Source organism: Hyaena hyaena, unplaced genomic scaffold (assembly GCF_003009895.1).
Source record: "Hyaena hyaena isolate Hyena2069 unplaced genomic scaffold, ASM300989v1 scaffold_121, whole genome shotgun sequence".
NCBI classification, from domain to species: domain Eukaryota; kingdom Metazoa; phylum Chordata; class Mammalia; order Carnivora; family Hyaenidae; genus Hyaena; species Hyaena hyaena.
The window spans coordinates 1,956,181-1,971,879 of NW_024080753.1; the positions used below are offsets into that span (position 1 = coordinate 1,956,181).

The 15,699-nt window shown below is 62.4% G+C and overlaps 2 protein-coding genes across 5 annotated transcripts in view; one reads left to right on the forward strand and one right to left on the reverse strand.

Moving 5' to 3' along the window:
- The window catches only part of GORASP1 (golgi reassembly stacking protein 1), a 28,376-nt gene that overhangs the window by 2,544 nt on the left and 10,133 nt on the right, over positions 1-15,699 (forward strand). Inside the window, exons 2-10 of one of the 4 annotated variants that reach the window (XR_005529291.1) lie at positions 748-828; positions 1,283-1,486; positions 2,614-2,700; positions 2,820-2,950; positions 3,205-3,385; positions 3,973-4,123; positions 4,421-4,573; positions 4,798-5,302; positions 7,242-7,254. Coding sequence is in view for 1 of the 4 variants with exons in the window: in XM_039237184.1 (XP_039093115.1) it covers positions 748-828; positions 1,283-1,486; positions 2,614-2,700; positions 2,820-2,950; positions 3,205-3,385; positions 3,973-4,123; positions 4,421-4,573; positions 4,798-5,030 (1,221 nt within the window). In the remaining 3 variants the exon portion in view is untranslated. Of the gene's footprint in view, positions 1-747; positions 829-1,282; positions 1,487-2,613; positions 2,701-2,819; positions 2,951-3,204; positions 3,386-3,972; positions 4,124-4,420; positions 4,574-4,797; positions 5,306-7,241; positions 7,255-15,699 lie in introns of those variants that run through there. The other 3 variants (XR_005529293.1, XR_005529292.1, XM_039237184.1) reach the window with 3 other exon arrangements.
- The window catches only part of WDR48 (WD repeat domain 48), a 39,305-nt gene continuing 30,051 nt past the window's right edge, over positions 6,446-15,699 (reverse strand). The window contains exons 15-19 of the mRNA XM_039237179.1: positions 13,765-13,870; positions 12,829-12,916; positions 10,608-10,684; positions 9,046-9,238; positions 6,446-8,347 (exon numbers count right to left, since the gene is read on the reverse strand). Of these exons, the coding sequence (XP_039093110.1) occupies positions 8,252-8,347; positions 9,046-9,238; positions 10,608-10,684; positions 12,829-12,916; positions 13,765-13,870 (560 nt within the window). The 3' untranslated portion in view covers positions 6,446-8,251. The remainder of the gene's footprint in view (positions 8,348-9,045; positions 9,239-10,607; positions 10,685-12,828; positions 12,917-13,764; positions 13,871-15,699) is intronic.

A 15,699-nucleotide genomic window follows, 5' to 3' on the forward strand; every position in this document is an offset into this window, starting at 1 on the left:
GCACCGCGGGGTCCAGCCCTGGGCATAAGGGCTGCATTGTTTGAGCCGGCTGTAAATGGGGCCTTTGAGATGATTTCTACCCCCGCGGGGACGCTGTGTGTTTGGAGACTGTGCGGGCAGGGCCCCTGGGTGAGGAGTGGCTCCCCGGGGAGCTTGTAGTGGGGAAGAGACCGCGAGGCCAGGCGCCCTGCTCTGGCTCAGCCCTGGAGTCAGTCCCTGGGTCTGCTTCCCTCCCCCACGCTCCCCAGCAGCTCCCACGCCTGCCCAGCTGATCATGGGTCTGTCACCACAGGGTCTGGGGCCCTCGGGGATCCGGCCACAGGCGGCCTTCCCCCTGTCTGTCTGTCTGAGCCCAGCCCTGGGTCCATCTGTCCTGGGACCCTCCCCTCCTGTCCACATTGAAACCTTCCCGGTAAACCCTCTGGCTTCCCGGTCCCCGGTGCCTCCCTGTCTCTGAAGCTACTAGAAGCCCAGGGCTGCCCGGGCTCCCCCGTGGGGCGTCTCTGGAACACCATGCGTGTGTGCATCGTGACCAGACAAGAGCCATTTCCTAGAGAGGAAAGTCTGTGCCCAGGAAGGTAGCAAGACGGGGTGGCGTTGCCGGGGCCACGCCCACAGTGCAGTGCATGCGTCCTCGCTGGGACACGGGAGGTGGTGGCGGCCGCCGGCCGTCTCTGAGATGGGGGGCTGGGGCTCTCCGGGCGAGTCACGGAGGCGGTGTGCTGACCGGCCGCTGCCGTGGGACAGGTGCAGGAGAACTCGCCCGCCCAGCAGGCCGGCCTGGAGCCCTACTTTGACTTCATCATCACCATCGGGCACTCGAGGCTGGTGAGGCTCCCCGGCGCTCCGTCTGTCTGCCTTGCGCGTGCGTGCGCGTGTGTGTGTGTGTGTGTGTGTGTGTGTGTGTGTGTGTCCTGTCCCACAGCTGGCCCCGTCTTGCTCTGCCTCCCTGCTCTCCTGGAGGGAGGCCCTCCCACCTCCCTTCTCCAGCCCTGTGCTCGGCCTGACTCTTGGAGCCGTCTTTCTTTCGGGGCCCGGGAGGTGCGGAGGCTCCGGCCGGGGGGCGGCTTGGAGAGGGCAGCCGTGCCATGCTGCGGTTTCCCAGGGGCTGCCGGAGGCGGGCGTGGTGGTGCCTGGGGCGGTGGGGGCCTCCCGCGCCCACGCCAGGTCCCGCTGGGGCAGCAGCTGGCCGCCCAGGCCCTCCCCTGTCTCAGACCCGGACCAGGCTGAGGGGCCCCGGGGTGGGGGGGTGGGCTTGGAGTCAGCCCCCCTGCCCCCGCAGAACAAGGAGAACGGCAAGCTGAAGGCCCTGCTGAAGGCCAACGTGGAGAAGCCCGTGAAGCTGGAGGTGTTCAGCACGAAGACCATGAAGGTGCGCGAGGTGGAGGTGGTGCCCAGCAACATGTGGGGCGGCCAGGGCCTGCTGGGCGCCAGCGTGCGCTTCTGCAGCTTCCGCAGGGCCAGCGAGCACGTGTGGCACGTGCTGGTGAGTGGGCACCGGGCGTGGGGGGCGTGGGGGAGCGGCTGGGAGAGGCCGGCAGCCAGTGCTGCCGTTAGAGGGGTCCCCGAGGTCGGGTCCCGTCACCGGAACTGCGCGCCCGCTTGTCAGCCGGGTGGCGCTGGGCACACTCTTCCCCCAGACCTTGCTTTCTTCTTGCCAGAGGTGGGCTCCGCCTCCTGCAGGGGTGGTGTCCTGCCAGGAGGCTGTCGCTGCCAGTCCTCAGAGTGGCCCCTCTGGTCCCTCTAGGGTGCCTCCCTGGCAGGGCCCCCGGGCACACCTTTGGGCCTGGGGGCTGGGTCTTCAGCAGTCTCAGTGACTGAGCTGTCACAGATGTCGCTGCTAGTGCCTGTGCAGGGGCGCATGCAACATGCGTGTTCACCAGCGGGGCCCACATCCCCGAAGGCTCCTGGCCGGCCGTGGGCCGCTAGGGTGTCTAGCCCTTCTGCGGCTTACTGGCCTCTCCTGGGACACTTTCACCCCCAGCCTGTCCAGGGCCGCAGCGGGGCCGGGATGCAATCCCCTTGCGCCTCTCCGGGGAGACTGGGAAGAGTAGAGTTTCCCCAAGGGAGGCAGTAATGCTGGCCCCAGCTCTGCTCACCGCCCCCAGGCCCCTCCTCCCCCGGGCCCCTCCTCCCCCAGGCCCCTCCCACCGGCGTCCCCTCCACCCCCAGCCCTCTGCACCCCCAGCCTCCTCTGCCCCCAGGCCCCTCCACAGGGTCTCCCGCCAGATGACCCCCACGGGAACAGCTGTGCGGTTGGGCATCTACTGCGGGCCTTTGTGTGCTTTTCATTCTTTACGTATATTCCATTTTTAACCTTCTCGGCCACCCTGAGGCTGGCTGTGAGGAAGTACTGTATACCGACGCTGAGGGGTTAGGAGTTCGTCCACAGCCCCTGGAGCCCGAGCGCGGAGCCCAGGGCTGTGAGCGGCGCCTCGGTGCTGCCCTCTGCTGGGCAGCCTGCGGGAATTAGGGGTGGGGTAGGAGAGCAGGGGCTTGAGGTTCGCCTGGCCTGGGGACAGAGGACAGGGTCCTCCTGAGTACCTGGAGAGGCCCCTGCATCCCCCTCCCCCCGCTCCAGGAGCATGAGGGGCTTGGTGATTCTTTCCCCAGGAAGTGGAGCCCTCCTCACCCGCCTCGCTCGCCGGCCTGCGCCCCTACACTGACTACGTGGTTGGCTCGGACCAGATCCTCCAGGAGGTGAGCAGGACTTGTCCCTGAGCAGGGTGCGGGGATGGGTGCCGGCCGCGCGTGGGCCTCGTTTGTGGGGCCTCCGACTCCGGGGCAGGGAGTGGGGCTCAGGCGCTGTTCTTTCCTAGTCCGAGGACTTCTTCACGCTCATCGAGTCCCATGAGGGGAAGCCCTTGAAGCTGATGGTTTACAACTGCGAGTCCGACTCCTGCCGGGAGGTGACTGTAACGCCCAACGCGGCCTGGGGTGGAGAGGGCAGGTACTTGCTCCTTCGGAGGGCTGCGGGGCGGGGGCGTCGGAGCCCTGGCCGGACCTGGCCCCCCGCCGTGGCCCAGAATCCCACGCCGTGGGGGAGGGGGGTAGAGGCTGAGCTCCGGGCGCTGAGCTCCTGGGATGAGCCGCTGTCCGGGAGGCTCCCAGTCCGCCGTCTGCTGCCGGTCGCGGGTGGGGCTGGCGGACCCAGGACGGGCTAGGGGACAACCCCTCGGGTTGAACGTTTCTGGACTTTGGCAGCTTGGGGTGTGGCATCGGCTACGGGTACCTGCACCGGATCCCAACGCAGCCCGCCAGCGCGCACAGGAGGCCGCCTGGCGCCCCGACCCCCGACGCTGTCCCTCCGGGCTTCCCCGCCCCGCCTGGCCCAGAGATGGGGGGCCCGGAGACGGCGGTCCCCAGGCAGGGTGACTACACGGAGGTGCGTGCGGGGCATCTGGGACGGGGGGAAGAGGTCTCTAGCCACCGGGCACCCATTGTAGGGCCCTAGGGAGGACCTCTCGCTTCTGGGACCCAGCGGGGACAGTGAAGCCGCTTTGGTTCTCCTGCCACTGGGGTCTGGAGGGGATGGTAACAGCAGGGCACTGCTTGTCACTTTCATTTGAAACTGAGGCTCAGGGGGCATAGCCGTGTACTGGGCCTCGTCGGGTCGGGCTGGCTGGCCTAGTCCACGGCGGGGGCGCTGGGCCGCCATCGTGGCTGCTTTACGTGGAGGTGAGGGGAAGAGTCACCGAGGGCCTTTGGTGCTGGGCTGGTGCTGGGGTCTGTACCGGGGGGCATGCTGGGAGCTGAGCGAAGGCCTGGTGGCCTCGTCCGCCAGCCCCTCGGGCCGGGCCGCAGGGCTGCAGATCGGCTGGACAGGGACTGGGAAGGGCGGGGTCACGAGGCCGTGGACTCCTGCGAGCAGAGCTGTGGTTCCGCGGGGAGCGTGGCCTGGGGGTTGGGGTGGCCGCGCGTGGCGCGTCTTGAGTGCCCCGCCCCCTCCCTCTTGTGCCCCGGCCCCACTAGGCCGTGCTGCAGGCGCCCGGCCCCTCGGAGGAGGAGCAGCTTTCTGAGCCCGGGAGCCCCTGCCGGGCCGCTGCAGACCGGGGGGCACTGGCTCGGCCCACGGAGGCCCCTCTTCAGCCCCCGCCTCCGGTGCGGCGCGTCATGGACCCAGGTAGCCGGCAGGCCCGGGAGGGGAGGCTCGGTGGCGCCGGCGTTAGTGAGGCTTTCCCGAAGGTGCCAACCTTCCCGACCTGTCGGGCCCTCCTGTGTCCCGTATGTCAGGGTGGTCGCGCATGAGCCCGCAGGGCAGGGTCGGGGCTCCCGTCCCGGACTCCTTTCTCTCCGCGGCAGCGGGGACCACTTGGGCCTGGGTGGGGCCCCCACGGGCTGAGGAGACTACAGTCAGGCCGGCCCGGTGCCCCAGGGCACTGGGTTTTGTGCCGGGAGGGACTCACGCCCCGCTCCCTAGGCTTCCTGGACGTGGCGGGCCTCTCCCTGTTGGACAACAGCAGTGCCAGCCTGCAGCCCAGCCTGCCCGCCTGCACGGAGCTCACGCCCACGGCGCTGGCAGCCCCCGGGCCCGGGGACGGGTACCCCAGCGGCGGCGCTCACGAGCGTGGCGGTGAGTGGCCCGGCCTGCGCAGTTGTCCGGGAAGGAGCCTGGGCCTCCGGGTGGCTGCCCTGGGTCCCTCGGCTGGGCTGGAGGCGGGCTTCGGGGTGAATCGCAGCCGCGTCCAGGTGTCTGTGCACCAGAGTCCCCCTCCCGCAGCGGCACCTGGGGCGGGGGTCAGTGCAGGGCCCGGCCCGGCTCCCGCCGCCTCCTGAGCCCCGCGCCCTACGTTTCAGGCGAGGCCACGTGGTCCGGGTCAGAGTCTGAGGTCTCCTTCCCGGACAGCCCAGGCACCCAGGCCCCGCAGGGCGCCCTGCCGCAGCTGACCCTTCCCGACAGCCTCGCGTCTGCCACCGCGCCGGAGGACGGGCTGTCCGCGGAGCTGCTCGAAGCGCAGGCTGAGGACGAGCCTGCGAGCCTGGAGAGCCTGGGTCCGGGGGCGCAGGCCCAGCTGTCCGCCCCGGAGTAGCGCCCCAGGCTGTGACGGCCTAGAGCTGGGGCCATAGCTGCGGCCACACTGCAGCCCCTTCGCCAGCCCCCGCCCCACGCGTCCGGCTTCCTAGGCCGCAGCCCCCGGCGACGTGCAGGGACCTCCGCGGGCACGGGCTCGGGACCCTCAGACCCAGCTGGTCTCCGGGAGGGGCCGTCTCAGCACTAACTCTGCTGCGGGGAGTCGGGCACCTGCGAGTCTCCCACCAGCCCCCCTGGGGTGGGGCAGAGCGAGCGGGTGGCCGGAGGCGGGTGCCGCCCAGGAGGCCGCAGCGGGCAGATGGGGTGAAGGGGGAAGGGCTCGCTGTGCGGCGCCTCCCGACACCCCAGCGCCCGCCTGGCGGCGCCCGCACGGCTCCGCTAGCCCAGCGTGTCCCGGGAGGCGGCCCCGGGACGGTCTCTGGTCAGCGCCCTCGCCCCCGTGCCGCCCGGCTCAGGCGGCTCACGACCTGCGCCCGTCACAGCCGGGGGCCAGAAGCCTGAACTCGCCCAGCTCCCCTGGGAGAGGGGGTGGGGAATTCTAGGCCTTTTGGCGGAGATGCCCTTGATTCTGGATCACGAGGCTTCTCTCCCCGGGCTGCCCCCCACAGACCGGCGGTGACTGCCGCCAGCTCCCCAGCTTCTGCAAACCCCTCTTCTAAACGGACAGGGCACTTGTCAGCCCCAGTGGTGAATAAAAGTTACACGTTTAAGTTCACCATCCTAAGCAGACTCTCAAAGCTGGTGCTGACGACACCGCTGCCACCGAGGGGGACGGAGGGGCCTGGACAGGCGTGGGTGGGGGCCGCTCCCTTCCTCCCACAGAGCGGCAGGAGGCCATTCCCTCCGCCTCCCCTCCACCTCCGGTGCCCTGCTCCCTGCTCACCTCCCCCAGGCAGGGGAGGGTCCCCCCAACCCCCCCACCCACGGGCAGACCCTCCCCTCCACCAAGTCCTTTCCTGACTTGCCTTGGGCCCCTCCCTCGCTCCCAGCTGCCGCCCAGGTGAGGGTCCCGTTTGCCGCTTGTAGTGTCCGCACTCCACAGGGCATCCGCGGGACGGGCTGTGCTCCGGGCGGCACAGAGCAAGTGCACGGAGGGAGGACCCCCCGGGGAGCCGACGCCTGAAACTCCCTGCGCCGTGTCCCACGCCAGCGCCCCCCCCCCCCCCCCCCCCCCCCCGGGGAGCAGAGCCGACGCCACAGGGCTGTCCTGACGCCAGCTTCCGGCCTGCAGCGGGTAGCGCCCTTCACCTCGGAGCCGGGGCTCTTCCCTCCCTCTTCCACACTCCCCTCAGACAGGGCGGTAAAAGGGGTACTGACTCTAATTACTGCCAGGATAAACACGGAACCAGAAGATTCTCTGTAATCTGCTACGAAAGAGAGCGACAAGTGAAAGAAATAAATGCATACTCCACGTTGAAACATTTTAACAAAAACCTTTATTCTATACAACCATGAAATACAGAGTTTTACCCTTTGGGCACTGCAGGCAGTCAGATTCTCTGGAAACTATTACTGGTTTGGCTGGAAAGAAAAGTAGAAGCATGCCGAGGGTCAGATGGGTGACAGGAAGGGAGTGTGGCTGCCCCCAAGCCGCAACTCCCGGGGCAAAAAGGCCCAGGAGACCCCGTTCTGTGGCCGAGGGCCCTTCCCGCGCACACAGCTGGGGGCTGCGAAGTGAGCTGTGGGGTCTGTCGTCGTGTGTTTGTCATTAATTCACAACTATTGCTAAAAAATGTGCACCAAAAGTGCACTGTTGTGTCCAACAGATAGAAAGGAGTTTAAAACAGCCGGTGGCTCTCTGGTGACGGAGGGGGACCCCCTGGGAACGTGGCACGTCTCTCTCCCAAGTGCTGGAGGCAGCGAGCCGCCCACGTTGCAGGCCAAGCAGCCAGCCGTGAGGGAGCCCGGTCTACACGCGCAGAGCAGGGGATCTGCTAGGGGGTCTGGCCCCGGCCCCCCGGCGGCCCCAGCCCAGCCTGGTCCCCGCCCTCCCGGCCCTGCTGCCCGGGGCCTGAGCACACACCGGGGGTGGGGGGGTGGGGGGGGTGGAGCGACCGGACCCGAATAAACTGCCCTCCGAAGGCACTTGTGCTTCTGGCTTCATACGGGAGGCGCGTCTTCTGTAGTTTTGGGGGGTGGACCTTTGTTCTGCTCTGAATACACACGACCCCAGGGAGGATCTGAAGCGGTTCTTCTGCCAAAAGTTGAGGTGCTGGTCCCCGGTAAGTGACATTCTGCACAAGACGGCAAGGGCTCTACGAAAGCCTTAGATGGTCAGCAAGCAGTGCGGGAAGTCCGGACACGGGCGCCACGCCGCCGCCCTGCACACAACCCTGCGGGAGCGGGCGCGTGTGCTCCGGGCGGCAGTCCCGCCGCAGCTCGCCGGGACCTGACCGCGGGCGCTCCAGGCAGCGCTGAACCGAAGCTAAATCTCACCAGGGCCTCATGGTTTGATGACGTCACGCCGGTCACCCAGGGCGGAGCCTGTGGCATCCCCTGGCTTCTGCCCATAAACAAAACTGGGCGCGGGGGGGGGGGGCGAGCTGCACCCCACCGTGGCCCGCGGCGCCCCTGGGCGCCCTCCAGGCTGGCAGTCCGGGGCTGCGGTCCGGCGCCCGGAATTTCTAGTCTTCCTAAAAGAACGCATCTGAGATGCAGCAGTGGAACAAGCCCAGGAAGGAGAATTTATTTTGAAACGGGCTGGCTCTTGAACTGTACAGCAGCCGGTCCCTGGGAAAAATAACTGTCTGAAATGTGAGAACATTTGTTGTGTGTGTTTAATGACCAACCTGGGAAAAGCCTTCCCAGGAGCCGCACGGATGGAATGTACTCGGAGAAGCCACAGAGCGTGCAGGTGTGGAGTCGAAGCACAGCGACGGACGCGTCTCTAACAAGTGCTAACAAAGACCGGGTCCTTCGGAGCACGAGGGGCGAGTCTGGGGGGGCCTGCACCCGCCTCTGTGCATCTCACAAGACACAGTCCGCGGGGGGTGGGGGGGGCTCTGTGCTCGCTCTGCCTCCCCGGGGACGGCTTAATCTACACATGGAAACGGGGTTCTATATTACATCTCGATTAGTCGCTTCAACTGAAGGAGTCTCGGTCCCTACCGTCGGCCGGCACAAGTCTGCTCCCGCTGGGGCTCGGTGGGCTTCCTGGGACTACTCTCGGGGCCACGGAGGAGGGTCGGTTCTCGAACAGCCAGGAGCACTCGCCCGCCCTCACGTGGACTTCTGGCGGTAATGGAGGGTGAGGTCGCCGCCGCTCTTCCAGATGAAGTGCTTCACCGTCCGGAGGTCCATGTTTGGATCCAAAACCTGAGGGCAACACGACACGTAACAGAAAACGTCGAAGCCTCTGCTACGTGGTATCTAAGACCCCTGTCGTGAACTCGGCCTCCTCCGGTGACCCAGCCTGTCCCCCTCGTCCCGCCTGCTGGCCCGCTCCCGCCCACACAAACTGGCCCCGGGAGACGCACAGTCCCTGTGGCCGGGCCAGAAACCCCCCGTCCAGCCGCTTCTCCCAGGGAAGCCTGGAGTGCAGCCCCCATCCGCCCCTCCGGCACCCCCCCGCCCACCTCCACCCGCCCACCCTCGACCAGCGCCCACCCTTCCCGGCACCGCCCCCCCGACCCCCCCCCCGCCCACCCTCCCCAGCACCCCCCCGCCCCCCCTCGACCAGCGCCCACCCTCCCCGGCACCCCCCCCCGCCCACCCTCGACCCACCCACCCTCGACCAGCGCCCACCCTCCCCGGGCCCCCTCCTCCACCAGCAGGGCATTTCTCATCAGGAATAGGAACAAAGCCGCCGGCACATCCACACTTAAAATCTCTGCGTCCTTTTCCGGAGAGCCCCCTGGGGTAAACAGAAGCTTCAGGATGGGGCGAAGAGCCCCTCGGAGGGGCCTCAGCAGCAGCTGGCGGGGACGCAGCACTCCTGAGAGGCCCCCAGAGGCAGCTGGGTGGGAGCCGCAGCCACCCCGCCCGCGACTCTGGGCGCCCGTGTGACCGCGCACCTGGTCCTGGCACAGGAGTTCGATCTTCTCCTCGGCCAGCACGGCAATCTCCTCCTCCTTCTCCGGTTCTCCTGGCTTCTCGTTATTAGAAGAGCTAGTGGTTTGCGACTCATTATCCAAGTTGATGATTTTCTCATAAACGTGTTCCATTACTTTCCGGACCTGGAGCATGTCGCTAGCAGAGAGTCTGTCTCTGTCAAACGCAAGGGCAGACTGTGACGTCAGGACATCACTGGGCGCTGTCCTGCGTGTCGTCTGCCGGGCACACCGCACGCCGCAGACACAGCACCAATCGCGTTTTCAGCCGTTGCCTTGCGCTGTTTCTGGAACTGCCACCGTGTTCCCGCGTGCCCCCCCCACCACACAGGTGACGCGCCCCTGAGACGAAACACGTCCCGGAGACCCATGTGCACATACAGAACAGCCTTCCGGGTTTTATTCCGAGAGGCTTTCCCAGCGCACGCGCAGCCTAAACGCCCCTGGGAGGGAGGCGGCCCCGCGTGACTATCAGGCTCCAGCGCCCTTGACGCTCATTTCCCCGGTGGCTCTCAGCCCTGCAGCCAAGACCTCGCGCCTGAATTCCAGGCCGAGCCCAAAGCTCGCTGGCTTGGGCGTCCCGCAGGCACCTCAGACTCTACCGTGCCCAACACCAGATTCATCAGCCGCCTCACTCCCAAGCCTACTTCCGTACTGCCGTCCGTCAACCCAAGCAGCTCAGGCTCAAACTCTGAGAGCCACCTTGAACTTCAGTCATGAGAAGTGATATCTAAGGCTTGCTTTAAAATAATCCAGCGTGGGGGCGCCTGGGGGGCTCAGTCGGTTAAGCATCACACTTCGGCTCAGGTCATGATCTTGCTATTTGTGAGTTTGAGCCCCGTGTCGGGCTCTGTGCTGACAGCTCAGAGCCTGGAGCTGCTTCAGATTCTGTGTCTCCCTCTCTGTCTGCCCTTTCCCGCTCGCTCTGTCTCTCTCAAAAATAAATTAAAAATATTAATAAAAATAAAATAATCCGGGGTGTGTGTGTAGGTGAGTGGGAGGGAGGGAAGGTAGAAAAGCAGCAGAATGTTCAGATATGTGTCAAAAACTCTGAAGCTGTCTGACAGGATAATGGGGTTCATTCTAATCTTTTCGTATATGTCTGGAAATTTCCATAACAAAAGGTTTTTAAGACTTGTTGAATATGTCTCTTTTGAAATTCTATCCATCCTTACATGTCACATGTCCAGCTCACATTCCATGTCCATCAAGAAGCCTTTCCAGAAAGCTCCCGCCCCAAGGCCATTCCTCTCTCCTACTCTCCTCATTCCCCAAGTATCTGTGAAAGCAGTCTTTATACACAACCTGTGTCCTAAACTATGCTGTGGCAAGAGACAGAATCCAAGTCTTACTTTTTTGAACATCCGTCGCCTACCACAGAGGTACTTGATAAATGGTATTTCAATATTATGAGACTCGCGTTAGATCTAGGATGTGCCTCCTTTGCTATAGAAGCAACCAGAAAGAATAAAAAGATCTCTGGCAATTAATTAGATCAGGCGTCACATGCCACCACATTTACTTACTTTTTTAAGGTTTTTGCTCCCGAAGATGCGTGAGGTTGGAGGTAGAAAGGAATTTTGTTGAATTTGGGCATATTTTTCTGAAATATTAAAAGTAAAAATAAAGGCGTAATCATTTCTATTAGCTGATGAATGAAAATGATGTCAATAAAAAACATGACTTACCAGTTAAGAGTTATTTTACAACTGAAATGGACTGCCTGCGACATTTATGTAAGCTCCCTCATCACCCAAAGCCCAGTGAAAATGCATCAGAAAAGTCTGATGTTCAGCTTTGTAAGAAACCGTAGGGAGGACCAAGGACACGTCAGCGGCAACGTGGAACTGCAGCGCGTGGCAGTTCACGTAACAACTCAAGGTACTAAGGGAACACGTTTTATTTGGTATTTAAATCAAAACCTCAGAGCCACATGGAAACACGGGGCCCCAACAGAAATTTCCGTGTCTGGAGTGAAACCCACAGCACCGCCTCTGGCAAAACCATGTGCCCGGGCTGGGGAGCCCGGCGTCCGGCTGGGGGCCCCCTCGGGCCCTGCACTTCTCTCCCTCTCACAGCGGGTCTGGGCTGCTAGTCGAGTGGAAATGCCACCCAGACACCAAGGTGTCTACCATGAGTCAACCACATACTCGGAGGAAGGATAAAGCTAACTGGTCTCTCTTCCCTGGGGATGAATCCCCCTCAGCCTCCACGTCACAGCCTGTCTGGATGCCTCCTCTCAGGAAGAGGCCTCAGGCTTCAAGTGGGCAGTGCGTCCAGAGCTCCACACTCAAAGGAAGTAGCGCTTACGGGAGCTCAGACTCAGAAAAGGGCACAGAATACCCATTGAGTGGTCACGCAGGCTTTAGGTTCTTGGAGGTATATCTGGACAGAAAACACATTTCCTGAAGGTTCTAGAGATTAACTCTTTTTTCATATGGCTTTAGGAACATACAAAACAGATCAACAGCACAGTCTAGAAACAGACCCTGTGCATGTAGGAATTCAGTACCTGAGAAAGCTAGCATTTCAAATTAGTAAGAAAAGGGCAGACGGTCCAGAAGCCTGTTTTGGCTATCCGTTTGGAGGGAGTCGACACCCTACCTCACGCCGAACAGCACAGAGTCTAACAGCCTACAGACCCAGATGTAAACCACCGTCACAGGCGTGCCAGCGGAGACCCAGCAGACGTGACACCAGAGCCATAAAGGTCAATCTGGTTACATAAAAATTCAAGCTTTCTGTGAAACTTCAACAACAGTCAAAGGGTCACTATTCAATATGAAGATATCCTATAAATCAGTAAGAAACACAGACTCCCCAGTAGAAAAATGAGTGAAGAATACAAAGAGGCAATTCACAGAAGGAGAAACACAAAGAGCCAATGCGAAAAGATGCCTAAGCTCAGGACAAACGGAAACTAACAAACCGCCATCAAAACGGTATGTTTGCCGTCTTTCAGCAAAGACTGGGAGAGCACAGTGCTGGGCAGTGTGGAAACACAGGCACGCCGGCCCTGGGGGTGCCTTCGGGGGGCAACCTGGCCGGGTCATCAAAATAAACGTGCAAACTCTGAGCCAGCAGTGCCACTTGTAGGAACGTGTCCTACGAAGTACACAGAGGTATGTGTACAAGGATGTTGGCTGAAGCACTGTCTGTGATAGAACACACTGGAAACGTCCATCCGCAGGGCACCGGGTGCTTAACGATGGCACATTTATACAAAGCCACACTACGTAATCATTAAAAAGGAACGACCCACATGATGTACAGACGGGAAAAGATGTCCAAGGTGTATTTTTAAGTGAAAAATTAAGCCAAGCCAAGTTGTAGAACAGAATGTGTAATAGATTTTGTGGAAAACAACGAACCGTGTGTGTTCACACGCAGAGGCACGCCCGCACACCCGGGGGACAACTGCTTGTGCGCGCAGAGGTCCTGAACGACGTGCACCGGCCTGCGGGCGGCTACCGCCTCCAGGGAGAAGGGCAGGGCGGCGGGGACAGGGGCGGAGTTTCCCTTTATCTGTGTACTTCCGGTAACAAGCATGTGCTGAGGATAACGAGATCCAGCAGACACACAAACACAAGTAGCTGCCAACTTCCGGCCTGGAGCTGCGGGGGCGGGGGGCACCGCCTGGCAGCCCGGGCTTAGCGGACATGCCGGCGGCAACGGCTACCGCGGGTCTTGACCGCCCACATGACTGGGAAAGGACATGAGGGTGCGGCAGGCGCAGAGGACACTTACGTCCACGGTGATGTCAATGACCCACTGGGGCACCGTCTCGTTAAGAAGCATCGACTCAGTCTCACCCCCGGAGTCTCGGCACAGCAGCCTAAACACAACCGACAGGCAGTCAGCGACGCAGGAAAAGCACCGATGTGAGTGCCCCCCATCAACAACCAGAAGAGGGTGGGGCCCTGCGGAGGTCACCGGGGACCACCCACCCGCAGGGGGCGGCTGGCGGCTGGGATGGCGGCTGGGATGGCCGCAGCCAGGCTCCCCGAGTGCGGGCGGAGCCGGTGCCGGGGCAGGGCCACTGCGGTCACCACACTCAGGAAACCACCGCAAAGGACGAGGGTTCTGAGCCCAAGACAACGGAAGGCCCTATAAGACTGCAGTGACCCCCGGGGCCTGGCGTGGGGCGACGCCCGTGAGCACCATGGTCCTCAGGGCCAGCGCGGCCCGTGACCCCCCCGAAGCTCTGAGCAGGGACTCTGGGGACCCCCACCCCGCTGTCACGCTGGCTTCGCCGAGAGAAAGGGAGAGGGTCCTGCAGAAGCCGCCGGGGAAGCTGCCTGAGTGCAAGGTGCCACCCGCAGCGCAACACGGAGGCTCAGCCCGCAGTGGGGACGCGGCCCAACAGCACCCGCCACGGAGCCATTGCCGACACGGAGCCATCGCCAGAGGCGGGAAGGCCTCTGGGCCCTGCACGCCCGTAAAGCGAGTGACAGTCTCTCATGTTTGGAGGCGCCTGGCCGGCTGGGTCGGTAGAGCAAGTGACTCTTGATCTCGCGGTTGTGAGCTTGATTGAGCCCGTTTGGTGGAGTGACTGCTTTAAAAATCAAATCTTAACCCCCCCACCCCCTAATGTACCGTGTTTGAATCAATACTCGTTAGCAAACGGGCAGGCTCCCTGGGCCTCCGTCCCCGCCCCCGTCCCTCCCCGTCCTGTCCCCGTACCTGAACAGTGTGCGCCCTCCGGCTTCACCGAAGATGACCGGGGTGTGGGGGGGGACTTGAAAGTACCCGTTTCCCTTCTGTACTCGGTTCTCCTGCTCCCCGTTTACTAGGAAAAGATGCAGAGTGTCAGCACCCAGGACTAGTGCTCAAAGCTCACCTTCTGTTTCTACGGGCTTTAAACACCGCGACGTTTTGAAAGGTAAAAGTCTGGTAAGTCAGCCGAGCAGATAAAGGTAAAAAACGAAGTTAAATTTCCACAAATAAGAAGGACCACAACGTGGGATGCGCCTCATGGGACATGACTGTAGCGTGAGAGAAGACACTGACGTCTGGGGTCTGAAAGGAGAGAACCACCCAGCTCAGCCGCAGGGGGGCCTGGGACAGCCTGCTGCAGGGGCGGTGCACTCTGTGCACAGGGGTGGGACGCCAAGGCCAGGAAAATCTCTCGGGCCAGAGAATAACTCATGTTTTAACGGCAGCCGTAGCTGACGGCAGAGGTGCTGGTGAAAAGAGGCCCAAGTCTCTCTGTGAGAGAGCCGTCTCTGCCGATTTCACTTCCCTGCGTCTGACGGCGTGCGGCGGAGCCCCACTGAGTGCGCGCGGCGGAGCCCCACTGAGTGCGCCTGGCTCACAAACACGTCGCCGGGACCCTGGAAGCACCATCACCCCTCACCCTGCCCGACAGCACGTTCAGACCCCGTCCCCCAGCACCAGCACCCCGATCTCAGGACACTCTATATGCTCCACCCACGGGGCTCTCTGCCCTTCCAGAACGTCAGCCCCTAAGGGGTGGAGTCCATGCCTGTTTATCTGTATCGGCCCCAGACCCCCGAGCTGCTCACGGAGCGGAACCTACACGGCTCTGGAGGGTCCACGGAGCGGATGCGGTGCACACACCACACGCGTGGGCCTGCCGCGGCCGGGCCGTGGGTGGGTGGGCCCCGCCTTCACTGTGGCGGCGGGTTCCCGACTCCTCCCCCTCCCACAGCCAAAGCCGGGCGAAGCGCAGACCCTGCTGTGAGTCTTTGGTCCGTCTACTTGGGCCTCGGAGGCCATTCTCCCGGTCATGTTGCAGGTGGAGACGGATGAGCTGAGGGCCGGGATGGGCAGGCCCGCGGCCACGCCACTAAGCACCAGAGCCCTCGCTAAACCGGCTGTTTCATCCTTCTGTGGAAAGATCTTTCCACTGAGTTTCTCTGGAATAGGACAATTCTGACTGGGAGGGGAGGGGGCCACGTGACACAAAACAAAAGCCACCACGGGTGGGGTCAGTGGCTTCTGTGACGGGGACATCAGAAGTCTGGCTTGCAGAGAAGCACAGGAGATTTAAACTCCGAGACTCATTATGGAGGAGTCAGTGGAACACAGGCCAGCAGAGGCCCTGGTCGTCACTGGGCACCAGATGTGGGCGATCTCCAGAGCCTTCCGAGGACGCAGCAGAGGAAGCCCTCGGCGGGCAGGGCGCAAGGGTGCTCCGCCGGCTGCAGTGACATATGAGCTGTGGACTTTTAAGTTTTTTTCTTCTCTTCATTCAATCAAACTGAATCAAACTTACAAACCCAAAATCATGCTCTCCTCTACTGCCCAGAGAGAGCCACCGCCATGCCTGTGGCACACACAGCTCCCAGTGTCCTCCGTGACGGATTCTTTACAAACACCCGTTCGCTCATCCTGACACCTGAGTTGACATTTGATTCTTAGAAACGTTTAGAGCCAAGATCAGGTAGATCATCAGACGAGGCAGCGCCTATGTTTCAGGCCAAGGTGAACTATGACTAGGCAAGGACGGAAAGGGCCTCCTGATGCAGCTAAGCCGCTAGCCCTGGAGAGAAACTGCTTCGGGAGAAGACCGCTAAGCTGCTTGCTTTCACGGAAAAGGTCACTTGAATGTACAGGTTTTCTTGAGCAGCTTCACTGGAAGTGCTCCTGGAATCT